Here is a 17,161-nt window from a genome sequence, read left to right as displayed (position 1 = left end):
ACTCTGTGAGACCTGAGGACAAGAGGGACACGATCATCTCCAGATCCAGAGTTTTCATTCGCTGTTCACATGTTCGCACTTTCTTTAGTTATTTTCTGTTCCTCCATTGTGTCATTTTGCTGCTTTATTTCTGTTTATATACATCTGTGGCATGTTTGTTCATCCTGGAAGGGGAATCTGTCCTCTACTGCTCCTCCTCAGCTTTATTTCCTTTTTTTTTTCATTAAAGGTTTTGCAGCCGGGAGTTTTCCTTCTCATAATCAAGGCTCTAAGATCGATGGTGTTGTATGCTGCCTTGATTGTAAATCCCTTTGCGGACCATATAAATAAAACTGATGATGTGACACAAAAGCAGGATGCCTCAGTAAATCTCACTGCTGTGAGTTTACAAAGCTTCTAACTGCTGCTGTAAAATGTTATAACCTGTAAAAATACGATGTTTCTTTTTAGATTGAAACACAGCTAATGTAATCCTTTCATTTTAATGAAGTTCATTCAAGTTAAAGTGCATCTACATGTAATTGCTGCCAGAGATGTAATCATTTGTGTAAATGCAGTGAGTATGCAAAACGTCCCTTACCTCTGCTCTCTGGTGCATTCAAATACAGTCGTTACAATGCAGGTCACAGGACATTTCAACATTAGCTGCACCTCTGGCTCTCACTGAACTTGGCAAAAGTGGGTTCAAAGAGCATGCTGCATACAAATGGAATGAGCTCCTCTGTCTTATTTCATTTTAATGTTTTGTAAGGTTTTGTTAACATATTTACAATCACACTTGTAACTGTTTTTCCTGATCGTAAAAATGTATAATGTGTGTTATGAATTATCTGTGTGGCTGTCTATGCTTAAATGATAAGTTCGTTGTTTTGTACACAGGTCTCTCTTAAAATAGAGATCCTGATCTCCATGAGATTACCTGGTTAAGTAACGAATTAGTAATACTTCTACTACCACTACTACTAACAGTGATAATAATAATGTTTGTGAAAGTCACAGAAAATTCAGTTGAGCTTTTCTTTGCTTCCATAAAATGCAATAACCTGTTTCTCTTACTGGATTAACATTCCATATAAACACTTAATCTAATAAATGAAAACACATTATTGGGTAAAATCACACTACTACATTAAATGCTAATTATTACTGTATTGTAATAATTGGTGCTGTCATAATAGCATTGATTCATGGTGTTATAATCAAGTTATATGTGAGTTTGTTTCACTTTCAAACCAAGAATTAAGACATTTGGTCTCATTCAAAGGAGTAGTTCAGTGAATCTCTTTTTTATTTATTTATTTATTTTTTTTTAATGTGCCAGCAGGTGGCAGCAAAGGTCCCCAGTCAAAACTAAACTGAGGCTGAAGTTAAGAGATAAGATCTTATAATACATTCATGGTCAGAGCTCATACTAATTCTGGATATATAAATATAGAAAAGAAGACCTCAGCAGATGTGACCTCATGAATAAAAATAAGTGCTTTTTACAGCAAGTTTTTGCAATGATGACAAATAAAGTGAAGCTGTTAACACTGTCGACAGAACCCAGCACCTTTTCCATCGCATTAAGAAAATTCAGCTGTACTGCGACGTGCCGAGCTGCAAACTCCAGGTTCCCTTAAGAAAACAGCGATTTTAGTGGGAAGTAAATTTACCTTCACTTCTTTAGGAATCAGGTAATTATTGCCAAGATGTTATCTACTGATTGCTGCATTTGCAGGACGAACGAGTCACCTGGTTTTGACTTGATGAAAGTCATGACTCGTATTAAATGAAATTAAATGACGTGGGTTTTTTTTTTTTTTTTTTTTTCGCATATTCTCAAACTTCCAGATGGGTCCTCAGGCTTATTCTGATAGCTGTGCCTCCGCTACTCACAAGTCCTGACAGACTATCACATCAAGACACCCGAATGAGCCATTAAAACTTTCCCTGCTTCGTTTTTTCCTTTCATAATTTTTTCAGCTTGTGTTTAATTTTAGATGCAGGAAACAGCTCTAAAGTGCAGCACTGAACCCATCCTCATTCATTTTCAGACTTAGAAACACTGTACGAGAGGCAGCCATCGACTGACTGAGTCTGGAGGCACGACGCCCTGAAAAATGTTCGCCTGATGACACTGAATTGGTATTTCATTTCACTTTATTATTCCGTTTTACAAAAGTTTCTAGGCAGCTATTCAAGACATTTGGTAACCAAGCTATAAAAATGTCTGCCTGAACTCAGAAAACAGCACACTCACAAGACTCAGGTTGAACATTTCGAAGCTTGGATTCTGTGGAATGGCCCTTTAGGTGCTATGACAAAAGAAAACAAGAAAGCAGTCAAGTAGGAACAGTTTTATATACAGATTTTCACTTTAGGAAAATGAAGATAAGTAGAAAGGCTCCTTACTGTACAGATTGGTCATTTTAATACATCACATTGAAAACATTACGCCGTTCTCTGAACAACCCAAGAAAATATGGATTGCTTTGAATCCCAGAAACACATATTTCCCAGAAGTAGTCCGAAATGAACTTGTAGAAATTGCATTCAAAGTAGATACTGTACATACAGATGATCATTTAAAAGCTTACTTTTTAAACTGGCCTACAGGCTGTGCGGTCCATAAACTGATAGTTCTTATGATGAGCCACTCTTTCTGACTGGCGGTGACGACTATTCGTACGCACTCGATGTCAAAGCCGATCTTGTGGTCCACATTGTTCACCTCAATGCTTCCGCCTTTAAACTCTCCTAACGTGATGTAGGATGAGCACTGCCTGCCCTGTTTGGTTTCCACAGACTTCTGTCCTACTTCCAGAGCTCCGTGGTGAAGGATGTCATTTTGCCTGTCCTCTGTGCCCGTCACTATTTTAATTCTGCTGATTTTAGTTGACTTATTGAAGATTATGACAAAGAAATCTCCAGTGCAAGGAGGCTTCCCCCAGAAATATTCATCAACGATGCTACTGTAAGCCTTGGTGGCGTCGTAGTTTTCAAAGACGTTGATGTTTGTGTAAAGGCTGGCAGGAGGGTTGTCGGGGATGTCGATGGAGTCTTCCTCGAAGTCGTCGTCCTTCAGCTTGTTCTCTGCTCCTTTGTAAGAGGAGTAGTAGCCCATGTGCTGGAACAGCGAGGGCTTGAAGCGGATCACGTCCTTCTGGGCCAGCAGACCCCTGAAGTGGATGAGGAGCCAGTCGCAGGGCATTTCCTGGTAGAACATGAGCAGGAAGTGAGCCAGACGCGGCAGGTCTTTGGAGTGGTACAGCTTCCCGATGTAGCCCAGCTTGGAGAACTCCAGCATCACCCAGTAGGAACCTTCTCTGGAGGTGATCACCTTCTTCAGCGCCGTCAGGAAGTTCCTGGAGCAGCGCACGTCGTCCTCTAACATCATGTAGAAGTGAGAGAGGTTTGTGCAGAAGTTGAGGAGGAAAGCGTAGTCCACGTTCTGCTTAGAACGGAAACGGACCCGGTCCTCCGGGTCATTGTAGTTCCTTTTCAAACCGTCCAAAGACGGATAGTACTCCTCTGGAGTGTGGATCACCAGGAGGCGTCCGGCTATGATGTGGTGAGCAAACTTCCTGGTGATTTCCTGCACCAGGTTCTCACACCAGACCAGGTCAAAGTCCGCCAGGTGGACCACAACCACAATCTCTTTGAGCTCCTCGTAACTGGACTGATCAAAGATGGATTTGATCGTCTCCAGAAGGTAATTCCCCTTTTTCCTCTTGACAGATGACAAACCGATGGTGAGATACTCTGTGAACAGAAGCCACTTCAGTTACTTCTTTATGGATCTCAAAATATTTCATGCTGATAGTGATTCAATATGTTCAGACATCAAAAACTAATATTAGCACTCAGAGCATCATCTCGGTAGATATACCTACTTTTGCGTGGCAAAGGAATTCCTGCAAGGTAGCGATACGTCACATTAATGGTCCCAGAGAAATTAGACAGATCTCTGAATGTGTGGACGTATCTTTCAGAGCTTGCAGGATGCATCAGTGTCTCTCCCAGCTGCCTTTTTTCAGCCTCCTAAAATTACAAAGTGAGCAAAAGCAGAATGGCGAGAGCAGTAATTGGACAGAAGAGTTCAATGATCATCATCACAATGCTTCAGAAACCGAGTATCGACCTTTCAACGGTGCAAAATCTTACCAGCACGTATCCATCATCCATATAAAGGTTGAAAAAGAGCAGAAAGGTGATGAGGAAGCCGAGGAAGGGGAACATGGATCGCTTCCTGAAACACCTCATCTTGTCCATGGACTTCCACATTAGCCTCATTATCACGTCTCTCGCTGCAGGAAGTCAAAGATGAAACAGAAATTTGGTCATCAAAAGCGAGTAAGGATGCATGAGAGCGTGTACACATGGCTAGCTACATATTCTTTAATCTACTCCTTGTGGACATTTGGGTAATGGCATTGATATTCAGGATTATGCGAAGGCTTCTGTGAATGGAATAAAAAAGAGCTCATCACCTGCTCTAAAGCATGAACCAGAAATGCCTCACTAATCAGAGGAGAACTGATATTTTACTAAACAAAAAGAGCTTAAATATGTCATGAAAGTATCTTAAAACTGAAACAACTAGTTGATGAATCAGTTGGTCAATTAACTGAAAACAAATCAGCAACAATTTGGACAACATATTCGTTATTTAAGTCGTTCAACATGCAACAAATTCCTATAAATTCACTGGTTTCAGCTTCTCAAATGTCAGAATTTCTCTTTTTCGGTATTGATGCTACTGGATATCTCTTGGTTTTGGTGGTTGAACACACAAAACAAGCAATTTTTTTATGCTTTGATTGGACAGTTTACATTTTTGACGGTCCTGGAGCTGAACTGAGGACTTGGTGCAGTATAGACCTTATAACCACACCACAACACCCAACATGTCATCATGGGCTCTCACAGTACTCTCTGACATTTTATGGGCGAAATGATTAATTGATGACTTAAAAAAAGCTAAATTTATTACTAAAGCAGCGATAATGGGCATTTGTGGCCAGCAGACAGGGGGCCAAACATTCATGGAGTCTGCTTCTGGCTGTGAGTTAAATGTAAATCCAATATTCATTCTCCTTTTATTTCTGTTTGGGCATCACCAACTCCTGAAGGACTTACTCGGCCATTCAGGTGCTAAACGCTCCACTATGTTCACCAGTTAGTCGTTAACTTTGAATGTTTGCTGTTTGTCAGGTTGTTGAGGGCCTAGAGAGCGAACCAAAACAATACAGCTGTGGGCTGTAAAACCAAAACAACGAGCTAAAAGATGCTAAAACGTTAGCATAGAGCTGAGAGAAATGGCAGCGTCGGATGATGATTCCTCGCTGGTTCGTCACTATGAGCCATTCCTTTCACATTACATGTAGTCACTTGATCCATTGTTAATATGAAAATATTGATCAGAGCAGCTTTAATTAAAATAATAATTAGTTGCAGCCCTGTGGTATCAGTCACAAAGCCGGATGGATATTCATCTTTAATTGGGTTATGATGAGGTGCTCAGCATGACAGATGTGGCCAACGGCACTGACACAGAGATACAGAAGGCTGATTTTCAGGTTTATCTTTGGATTAAGCAAAATGGATCTAATAATGGATCATTCTGGTCGTTAATCTAAGCGCTCACAAGGGGAACCGCCAGTCATCTGTTGGGTTTGCGTGCCCGGGTGATGCTTGAAAACTCCCATTTGATGGAAAAACAAACTCTTCCGGCCCCGTTCAGGGTGATATTTACTCAGCGTGCTGACAGTCTTTTAAGTAAAAAAGAATTACTGCGCTCACTATCTGTTCTATTTGGCACCTCATCTAAAAAAGTGCCTGTCCCACGACGCCCTCCCCAATTCTGATGTTGTGTAACACAAAAACGCAGCCTTCGATGTGAGAAGCCATTAGCTCCCAGGTGACAGGGACAATTTCGGCATGGGCCCGTGCGGCTGCTGCCGGGCCCCAAAAAGCTCAATACACAACTCATTATTCATTGCGTTATTCATTTCTTGAGTTCCATTTTAGGGGGGGAAAAAAAATAAAAGTCATCTGCCATCTGCCAGAGAAGTGAGCCATTTTGTGTTTCCGTCACGAAAAAGCTCCACGGTGGCAGCTGAGAGATGCTGCAGCAGGAGTAAGTGGAAACACAATGACAGCTGTGAGTCAATATTATGAAAGTCCTCACAAAGAGCATCTACACACACACACACGCACACACACACAACCACACACACACAGCACTATTTGAGACAGCAGCCTGCAAAATCAGATACTGAGACGACGAAAGAATATCTAACAAGGCAAAATAATGGCCACATTCCTTCTCTGCAAGAGAAAATACTGCGAAGAAATTACATTTTTGTTTGCTTTCTCTGAGTGAATCTAAACAACAAACAAGCCTCCCATAGGTCACGTACATTTATATGGAAATGAAGGTATGTCTATGAATAAATAAGCACCATTTGTTGGGTCTATTTACTTTTGTTTACAATGCTTCTCTGCCAAGTTGTTTTTTTTTTCTCCTCAGCAAATTATCAGCGTGTGTGCCCGGTGAGCTCATTTCTACGACTGAAGTCATTTTAGATTAGAGCCATTAAAATAATAACAGGTAGAGGGGAATACCAATGAGTTCCAGCATAAAAAAAATAGTATCCGTCCCTTTGGAGGGTTTATCTTCACTGGTGCACATTAACAGCAGTTTCCCCTGGACAGAAAATGAGAGGAGATTTGTCCTGTCCATTAATCTTTTGTTTTAAAATGTAAACTCCACAGAATAGGGGAATTACAACGGTACTTGATGGTCGTACAAGCCTCGCTTCCTTGGATTACAGATAAATCTTCTGGATGAAAACTAAAGCAAACTGAATTGGATGATTCAAACAAGTAATTTCTCGGTGCATTAATATTTCCAGGATCTAAATCCAAGCAGTTTGAGGACAAATTAGATTTATAGGTACAGGTTAAACTGTCCTTAAAGCTCGAGTGCTGCAGCAATTAATTGATTAAATTATGGACATCTACTCTTAAATTGCACATTCAGGCTGTAAACATGTTGTTTGTACTGCAGCTGAAAGCCTTTCGATTTTTTTTCTCCTCCCATAGAAACATGTTTTTTTCCCGATCAGTCTGAAGAGTGTAAAGCTGTACAGCCACGTTTCTTTCAGTTCAAGGTGGAATTAGTCCAGTCTCTGGCCCTCTGCCGGGGGGACTCGTGAGAGGCCATCGTGACCCACAAACAGGACAAACAAGAGATTAACAGCGACTGAAGTTCTTCTTAGGCACAGCTGTCTTATGAGCTAAATGCTAATGCTAGCAACATGCTAACAATGAAAACTGCATTGAATATTTATTATTTTTTTTTAACTTTCACGGGTCAAGTATAACGTGTCATTTCTTTATGTGCATCCAAAGTGCTGCATCTCTACATGAGCCACGCGCCAGCCAAGGACACCGTCTGCACTGACAGACAATAAAGTTTTTCAATCGTGGTCATTACAGACGCCGTTTCATTCACACTTGTATGTGCAACATTTCAAACCTGCCTCCCAACAGGAGTTGATGCAACCAATCATCTTGCTTGACGCGCAGGGCTGCATGATGCAACGTTGAAATTTGGGAGGTGTGTGCGTCGGTTCCTTCTGCAACCCACCGTTACCCATAACACCCCTCTCTGCATAATGTTTGCAGGGACGTGTATCATTGGAAAAGTCCCAAACATGGTCTTTCTGTTATCAATTTGTAGTTACTTATTTTCAGCTTTGACATTAGATGTAATCCAGGGTTTTGCAGGATCATCCAAAGTCAATGTTTTCAGGCCATTATGGCAGAAATCTCGCCTCAGAAAAAGCTGATGTGAGGGCGACAAGATGCAACAAAGACGGAAACCCACAGGGGTCAAAAGAAGCAGGGCGACATCAGATGAGTTAGAAAACATCTTTGCTGATGTGATTCTACACATTCGTGGATTTTCGAACATCTCTGTCAGTACGTACTGGAAACATACTGAAATGAAGATCGACGGCCAGAGAAGTCTGATTCGAGCAGGAAGTTGGAAAATTGACGGCCTGCAGGCTGATTGAATGTTAGGGGAGACGAGCTCGTTGCTGGAGGGTTTCAGAGTCAATAACCAGGCCGGCTGTGAAAGTCTGATTGTGGAAAATGAATGAGTAATGCTTTAAATTCAACAGCTTCCATCAAGGTGCCCTTCAGCAAGGCACTTAATCCCCATCTGTGTCTGTAGCAGCAGCAAAATTCTCCACCAGTAAGGAGACTGTGGTGGTGGCACTGGGAATGCATGTGACTGTATGAAACGCTGACACACACAGTGAAAACCGTCCCCGAATAAATGAAGAAATAGAAACGATGGATGGGACACTTGTTGCTGCAGAGACAAAACGCTGTGAGACTCCACAGTGATGCATCGACTCGACGGACTCGGACGATCTGAAGGAGTGTTTTAGTTTATTCGCTCTGCAACTAAAGAAGTTCACAGAGGAGTCAACAGACGATGCATTTAATGTTCAACTTCATCAGCCTCATTGATTTTTGTTGATTTAGTTTGGAAATGACTGCATTCAGTTTTTATTTACGTTTCACACAGCGTCCCAACTTTTTTGGAATCAGGAATGTAGAAAAAACTCTGCAGAGGAAGAAGACATGAGGCTTTGGCCACACAAACAATATTTATTAGTAGGATCATTGTTGGTTTTGGTCTTTCTGGGATTTACTGACAATAAGAAAAACAGAGATTGGTGTTTTTATTAGTGACTTTTGCGACACTTGAGTTTTGCTGCTTTGTCCTTTGATTCTGCATAAACAGGGTTAACAGAGTAAAACGAGTGATGTTCCTTCAAATTTCTTCAAAGTTCAAAGTCCACTGCAACGTGAGCAGTCATAATGAAAAAGCTTCTGCAGTGAGATCCTTTCAGGTCAGGCTTAGAGTTGTGAGATGTGCTCTGGAATCTGTGCCGAGGGCTTTTAATGGCTTTTTTTTAAAATCCCCTCTAGTTTATGAACTTCACAGTCTTGTGGAACTCACTGAATGTAATTTAATATACAATGCGCGTCTTAGACACGATATCCAGCTATTATTCTCCATCTCCATCCTGCCTCAGCGGGCCTCGGGCAGAGAGCTAATGTGGGTCAAAGCACTGACTGCTGAGGAGAGCCATCCTCATTACAGTCGCCACCACTGGGACTGCAAAAGCCTTTCATGTTCGTCTTTGACCTGAAAGGTAAATACACTCCAGATGCAATTTACATGTACTGCAGGCCTGCTGCACACAAAGTGCCACGCTTCAGAAGAAGAGAATTATGTCTGCTTCGGGCCAAAGCCTCGTTTAATCACCGGTGCTGTGCTGCTGCACGTTGCAGGCGATCATGATCAGCGATTACAGGTCTGACTTTTTGAAATAATGCGACTCAGATCACCGTTCTTAGTTCACTGTTCTGAGTTTTAAGTTAAGGCTAGAAACAGTTTTAAACAAAGAGCCTGACTGACATCACCAGCTGAGTGTTCTCCTTCCTGCAGATATAACATAGAATTATCTGCTCATCACTGCAGGAAGGCCAAAGATATGGTTAACAGATTTTTCTCATACGTCGAATGGCTGCAGCAGAACCACAGATATCCTCTTTTCTTCTGCATATTCTCTCTTACGTGGCACCTGCAGTACCCACAATGCAACCCGACCACCGTCAGATCAGTTGGGGATTTGGGTGTTATTCTACCAGCAGCTAATGCAGCCTCGAGCCGTTAGCCTCGGGCAGGCATGAGGAGCGAGCTGCAGAGGTCTGCTAATCCCGCTTCTCTCTGACTCCACACCACCACATTTTCCTTCATCCTCAGACTTGGAGTCTTCATATTTTTAAAACTTTTCTCACATAGACATGGTGGAATTGCACTTTTAGGTCATTTGCTGCTGTTGCATAGTGATGTCCATTCAAGAGCCATAAAAAGTGTGTTTTTCATCCTGCTCAGTACATGTTTTGGTCACAGCTGATTGGCTGGAACAGTGTTGCGAAGAAAACAGAACAACAATCAGCCTCCAGAAGGACTCAGACCTCCTTTAAGAAAGTTCTCCTGGTTTTGAAACTTTCAAACATCAATATTAGTCTAAATTATCCAGTATCTGTCAGGCTTTACTGATGAAATCAATAAAAATGAAAGTCGACAGAAATGACTGCAGGAGCCTTTTACTCATGAACAGAAAGTAAGAACAGGCCAGAACGTGCAACTTAGTTCCATAATAAAGCTCAAGTCTTATTTAAGCTTTGATGGTTGGACTTTAAGCTCATTTTCAGTGTTTTACTTGTGTGTAGTTTATGTGTAATGTACCATTTTGAAATAGCAAGACTCTATATCCTAAGACGGTATTCTTATCAGCAGGTCGTCACAAAATCACTGGAAATTTGTTGAACCAAGACACGTATCTGCTAACAATGAGCAATATCACAGCACACTCAATATAAAGCCACATAATGCCTTTATAGGATCAATGGCTTCGGCCCTTGTAAGATAATAATATCTTTGACGAGCGTGATCTTTTTCTGTTCTTTACCAGGCTTCTGCTCTTTCTTCCATCCTGTAAATATTCTTTCAGAGTTTAAAAAGCCAGTGACGGGAAAACGAAGCACAAACACTTAAATGGCGATAACGCTCTCATGTCCCCGCTGTGAAACGGAGGTGGAGTCACAGCCGGCGGATAAACAGCATCTACAGGATCAACATTTTGGCACAACAGCTGGGAAACAGTGAAAAGTGACAGTGAAGAAGAAACGCTGTGGAGCGTCTGAAGGAAGGCTGCCTCTGCTCTGTGCACATGTGGCCATGACAGCGAATCTGGCCGTCAGAATGCAGCACTTTACACGTTTTTACTGAAATGTTCTTTTTTAGTAGTTAATTTGTTTTGCAGTCAGATGTTTTAATGAGATCCTTATGACTCACTTTTGCTGCATTTTAGTTTTTATTCAGTGCAAAAATAGTGAAGAAATCAGGATCAGGGACGGATTTTTTGTGCAATAAATAATTTTTATATGCTGAATAATTTAAAGGAACAAACAGTATTTGGTTCATCGATGCTGTTTAGTTGGTCGTTAATTTGTTTAATTAGTTCTGAAGTGAGACACCGCAGACATTCTTAATAACTACTTTAAGAACAGTATCGATCTGACAGTCAAACGCTTTGGTCCAGACTTTATATCTCACCAACTATGGGATGTCAGGAAGTTTGGTTCACATAATCATGGTGCCCTGAAGATGAATCCTACCGGCGTAATGATCCTCTGACTTTTCCACCAACAGGTCAAAAGTTTATATATAATCAGAAGAACAGCTTAATATCTTTGGATCGACTGCCATGTAATTTGGGACAGACGTTCACGTCACCTTTGGCATTAAATTTAATAATTTGTTGACCTTCATCAGCTCGAAATTATGTTGGTTTATGGTTAAATACCTGAAAAAGTGACGTTGGCATCAGCCTCAGTCTTTATCACTAATTAGCAAATGTTAGCATGCTAACACGCTAAACTGAGATGGTACACACACCTGATAAGCAGCAGCATGTTAGCATTTTCCTTGTGTGGTGCTAGCATGCTGATGTTAGCATTTAGCTCCAGCACAGCCTCACAGAGCAGCTAGCATGGGTGCAAATATGAGCAGGTGAGACGATCCAACATCAGTGCCGGGGTTGTATTTCATGAGCTGTATTGAATTTAACTTGAATTAGAGAGGATGCAAAACTTTTGACGTGACACATGTCACATATTTTATTCTCACATGAAGTTCATGTAATATGAAGCTTTCTCGACCGCTGTCACCAAGGTCAAGACAGACCTCTGGACCTCAGCACACTCCAGAGTTTGACCGCACACAGAGAAAAGAGGCACATCGGGCTGACGGACAGTGGAAGACATACTGTTGGACGTTTCATTAATTTAGCAGGAAACACACTGAGCCTGTTTTACATCCAGAGCAGAAAAGCTTGTGTTTGAAATTCAGCGTCGGTCTGCTCACCAACACGGCTCCGCCTGTTGGCTCATTTCCCAACCGTTTCTAAGCTTCCTGTAATATGAATATGTAGGGCTGTTACGGTCACAGCAAATCCATATGCAACGCAGAATAATAATGAGGAGAAAATGCTTTCAAAAGATGCAATTAATCCCTTATAAAATGGCTACTCAGGGCCTCTAATGAGATGCCATTTTAATAAGCCTGGGTGTTGAACAACAAAGCCATTTGGTAAACACCATTGTTCATTTGCCTGTTGACATCCAAGCAGTGCACAAATCCACATGGAGGCTGCAGAGCTGGGGCGTCTTTGTGTTTGTGTGTCGGAGTGTGTGGGTGTGGCAGGAAAACCGGCAACAGGGAAGCTGTTGATGAAGAGTCGCTGATGAGGACGCTTTGCTGCTGCTGCTGCTGCTGCTGTTTTGTCACTAATTTCATTTGAATGAGCCCCGAAAAAACGTTTAATTTAGCTGAAATGAACATGAAAGACATTCACACCTTTCTGCGAAATGGCCCAGCTTTAACCTTGAGCCTTTATTTTCAGTAAGGTCTGTTTACACTGGAGCCACAATGATTTGATGAACCCCTCAATAAATGAGGAGCAGATGAACCTGAACAGATATTAAATATTCAAGAAACCTTCTTTAGACACACAACAACAGGTCACGCAATGAAAGCTGAATCCACTCCATGACGTATCAAAGCAGAGTTAGTGAAAAATACAAAGTTCTGGATAAACTTTAAAACTTAAAAATGAATCTAATCTGCTTCACCTGAAGGCAATCAGGGTTTTTAAGGTCGGATTCAGAGCAGGGACGTCCTCCTTCTGAGAGCCAGAAAAACAGGAAGTAAAAGATGTTTTCCAAGTCGACTTAGATCCATAGCAGCCAGTCTATGATCCAGCTCGGCCTGCGACTGGTGGAAACGATATGTTTGTCCTCCTCGGCCTGCAGCAGTGATGTACTCTGGCACAGGGCACTAAGCTACATCGCAGCTGGCTAGCCAACAGACCGCCCCGCCGGGATGCTGGCTGTAGTCAGACAGACCTGTGCCTTTCAAGCCAGAGAGGCCAGAGCAGCTTTTCTTTGTTCCCTTGAAAGTATGTTCACCTGCTCGCTGCTAACTCTGTCTGCTGTTTGGAGTTGATCAGGTCGCACGCAGTTTATTCATCTGAGCTTTTCTGCTTAAAACAGCAGCGACACAACACGCTGACGAAACCAAACAACGAGAAGAAAGACGCCGCAAAGCTCCGCAGAGCTGAGAGGAACTGCAGCGCCGATGGAAACTCTCTGTGGGTTTGTTACTACAAACGACCTTTTTCACATTACACCAACACTCATCAGTCATCAGACCCCTGGTTAATATACAAATATTGATTAGAGCAGCTCTGAGTCATTTTGACTCACAAAGCAACCATCAAAGTGAAAATCAGACAAAAAAAAAAAAAAACAACACCCAGAGTTAAAAATTAATCTGTTTAAAATGCAGACTCAGATAATCTGCTTCATCAGCCTCCGCTCTCCTTGGCAACATACGCAACAACTGTCATCCGACTCTTTCATTGTTACGATCTGATTGGTGCGTGGAGGAACCTGACATCACCGTTTGACCAAACCGAGAGAAATCTCACAGCCTGTCACGGGCTGTGATGACGTGTCCCTCTGCTTCAGACAAAAATCAGTTCATGTAAAAATGACTGTCAAAAAGACGCTCGAGCAAAACCTTAAAACCACAACGTCAACAGCCAGACATCAAAGCTGACGCGAGGTTTTTCTACTTTAACCAGGGCTGAAACGCAGTCTCCTGGCCAGAATTAAAGTTGATGCATGGCTCCAGACTGAGAGGAAAATGTTAATAGAGTTCAGAGGGAGCGAGCTGACGAATCGTCAGCGAGTAAACAGCATTTCTTCCAGAAGAAAGCAAATCTTTTGCTTCCAGCTGAGAGTTTTACCGACTGCATCTCTGCCTGGTGCGATGTGTTTACTTATTCATCAAGGTGGAGGGGGCCGGCTAGTTTCTCAGACTCCAGGCTCTTGCAGTTACCCTCTTCCTGCTGTTGGACAAGAGGGGGCGGCCTGATTAAAAATGCATGTGAACAGGCACGGCTGCAAGTCCTGTGCCAAATATTCCTGCACCTGCGCTGCATGTTTGGTTGTCAGCGTGCAGAGCTGATGCGACTCTCTCAGCAGAGAGAGGATTGAAGTCGATGCAGCGTCGTGTTGCAAAGATTCTCCCAAAAAACAGCGTCTTAAAAAAGGACCGTGCCAGTGGTGATGCATGATTTAGCCAATTCACTACAAATCATGTTTTTCTGTGAAATGTTTTCATTAATTCTGCACAGGCATAAAAAAAACAGGTTCAAATAAAACCAAATATGATGAAAAGCAGAAAAGGGGCCTGTGCATTTGTCAAAAGGACTGAGGAGCAAAGACGATTAAAAAAACAATAACATTAACGATGAATTAATCTACAAACAGCCATGCTAGTGGCTAGCTATTTAGCTTTCAACTAACTGCTAATGTCAGTATGCTAACATGGCCACAGTGACAGCGTTAACATGTTGATGTTGAAGGAATGACATTACCCATGTTCACCGTCTTAATTTGGCATGCTAACAATAATTAGCACCAAACGCAAAGTGCAGCTGAGGCTGATGAGGAGGGGATTCATTTTTAACGTGTTTAATGAGAAACCAAAGTGTTAGACAAAGAAAAACAACCATAAAAAAACACCAACCTCATGGTGGCACCAGAGAAAAAGTAGGAGGGTCATCAAAGTCAGAGGGATTCATCCTCTTGGGAACATGAATGAGTCGTTGGGATATTTAACATTGACCCAAAAGAACTCACAAACTGGACAGAAACCAGACTGAGGTGGTTTAACAGTAAGAAGACTGTATTATAATGACATTAAAACAGCACATGATTCGTAGTTAAGGAGCTTAAAGTTGGGAACAGACGGCGCGTCCTTTAAGGAAAGATGAAAGCAGAACTTCCTCTCATCAGCTCTGATATTATAAAGCAGCAGAAAGCAGCCGTAAAAACGAGAAGGGAAGAAATCAGTTAATTGAAGTCATGAGTCTTTTCAGTGACAGCAGTGATTTCTTTTGTAGCCGGGGGAAGACAAGGAATCACAGCGGGGAGGCGGTGATGCAAGTCTCAGTTCTAACGTTTGATATCAGTAAAAAGCTGCGATCAAAACAACACTTGACAACCCGCATGACACAAACGTTGAGCTGTAGGGGTCTGATTTGTATAAGTAAGTGGAAAATGGCATCACAGTGAAACTGCAGCAAGGTCTTAACTCGCAGTTTACTGCCAGAGTCCAAAGCGGCTGTCTGGAGCCACGTCAGCCGTCCAGTTTGTCCCCCAAAGCTGAGAGGAGCCTTCAAAGGTTCATGGATGCAGACGCTCAGGCGAAGGAGCGACGTCAGTCCTCACGAGCAAACTGCAAAAGTGTCTTTTAAAGCTTTGTTTTTCACATAAATAAATGAGTCCTGATGCTTTCAATGCAGAGTCGACACGCGTGGCTCTGCAAGGTCCCTGACACTTCTTATTTGTTACTGGAGGACTGATTTACTCAGGCAGCCCGTCCTTCAAACGTGGCTCTGATTCAGACTCACATTTCCAGGCTCAAATAATCCTGTTTATTCTCATCCAGGTAAACCGGCTCTTTGAAAGCAGTCTGAGAATAGATGTGTGATATTACCAGTGAAAGTGATTACGGGTGATGTTGAGTGCGTGATTGGTGTGGGTTCCCACTGGAGGTGGAAGCGCTAATCAGAAGCCTGCTATGACAATGAAACCTCTTCAAAATCAGCTTTAACTGCATGAACCATTTTCATTCTCAGCTCACAATTTAACAAGTTCTAGTGTTCAAATGGCAAACTCCCCTTTAATCCTCTGGCTCCGCTGGTCGTCTACGTTGTTGTATATCACGTATAAGCACAGACAGCTGATCATTATGATGATTACACCAGCAGATCATACTGGTTTCTCAGTAACCTGCATGTGCTCATCTAAAATCAGAATTACATGCTCTCTCACAGTAAGTGAGTTGATGTTTGAGGTTCGCACTGAAACGTCTTTGTCGTGATCCGAACTGTCAATAAATGTTTGGTCTTAAGGATATTTCCATTTCCTTCCATTTCAAGCAGCTTTGAAGAAGCCAAAACGTCCACGTCTGCACATTCCTTCCTCACTTAAAAATATCTGACATTCCTTTGTAAATCTCTACATATGATTTTTGACTTTTGCACTAATTTTTTCTCTTTTCTCTTATTATATTTCTTGCCACTGTTATGCACCAAAACACCAAGGTAAATTCCTCACGCTGCATGTGAAATCTAAAAATCTCTCTTCGTTCAGTGAATATTTCCGTCTGGACCAAACCAGAAATTGCTGTTCTTTAGATCCATGCCGCTAACATGACTAAAAATACATGAACGCAGTGACACGTCATCAGCTGCCATCATCCATCTGTGCAACTCAAGCGAGCCTTGGCCACAGTGCTGTTTGTTTTCAACTTAAAAAAGTAGCTCAGAATAAGAGTAAAGACACCAGTGTGGTACCTGTGAGGACGGACGTCTATAACGTGTTCTGAATCACGTCATTCAGTAATGTAATTGGTTGATGCAGGTTGTAGCAGCTTTTGTCAAAATTTGGTGAAGCCCGTCTTCGTCCGAAGCTTTAAATCTCATGAAAATGCCTCTGAGTGCACCCTAAGCTCCCTGTTTTGGACAGACAACAAAGTTTCCACCATGTGTCTCTCATGATTTTCCACTTGTCTCCAGGACCGCCCAAAATCACAAAGTGTAAAAGCCTCAAGAGCTGAAGCGTGTAGCCTGTGAAGAATGTGAAACAGCGGTTTGGTCGATGTGATTCAGCCTCTTGTCAGTAACTGTGAAAGATGCTCAACAGCATTGATCAAATCATCACACGGATGAAATATTCATGTTCGTCTGGAAACTGTTTACACCAGTCAAGTTACTGGAGGCAGAGGTTGTCAGTGTCTGTTTGCACTGCCACAGGCTAAGACACATTTCACACTCATTATTTTTACATCATTATACAATATTTCAAAGAAATCATTTGCAGCAACTTTGACTTGTTTTATTCATCGGTAACAAACTGCAACAACACCCAAACGTCTGCGTCTAAACTC

At 42.0% G+C, this 17,161-nt stretch overlaps 1 protein-coding gene across 4 annotated transcripts in view; it reads right to left on the bottom strand.

Moving 5' to 3' along the window:
* Positions 1-2,124: 2,124 nt before the first annotated feature.
* The window catches only part of LOC143322633 (alpha-1,3-mannosyl-glycoprotein 4-beta-N-acetylglucosaminyltransferase C-like), a 42,398-nt gene continuing 27,361 nt past the window's right edge, over positions 2,125-17,161 (bottom strand). For 2 of the 4 annotated variants that reach the window (XM_076733945.1, XM_076733946.1), the window contains exons 3-5: positions 4,147-4,289; positions 3,876-4,023; positions 2,125-3,744 (exon numbers count right to left, since the gene is read on the bottom strand). In XM_076733945.1, the coding sequence (XP_076590060.1) occupies positions 2,576-3,744; positions 3,876-4,023; positions 4,147-4,289 (1,460 nt within the window). In that variant the 3' untranslated portion in view covers positions 2,125-2,575. The remainder of the gene's footprint in view (positions 3,745-3,875; positions 4,024-4,146; positions 4,290-17,161) is intronic. The other 2 variants (XM_076733948.1, XM_076733947.1) reach the window with 1 other exon arrangement.

Source organism: Chaetodon auriga, chromosome 6 (assembly GCF_051107435.1).
Source record: "Chaetodon auriga isolate fChaAug3 chromosome 6, fChaAug3.hap1, whole genome shotgun sequence".
NCBI classification, from domain to species: domain Eukaryota; kingdom Metazoa; phylum Chordata; class Actinopteri; order Chaetodontiformes; family Chaetodontidae; genus Chaetodon; species Chaetodon auriga.
This window is presented reverse-complemented; position numbering and strand designations above follow the sequence as displayed.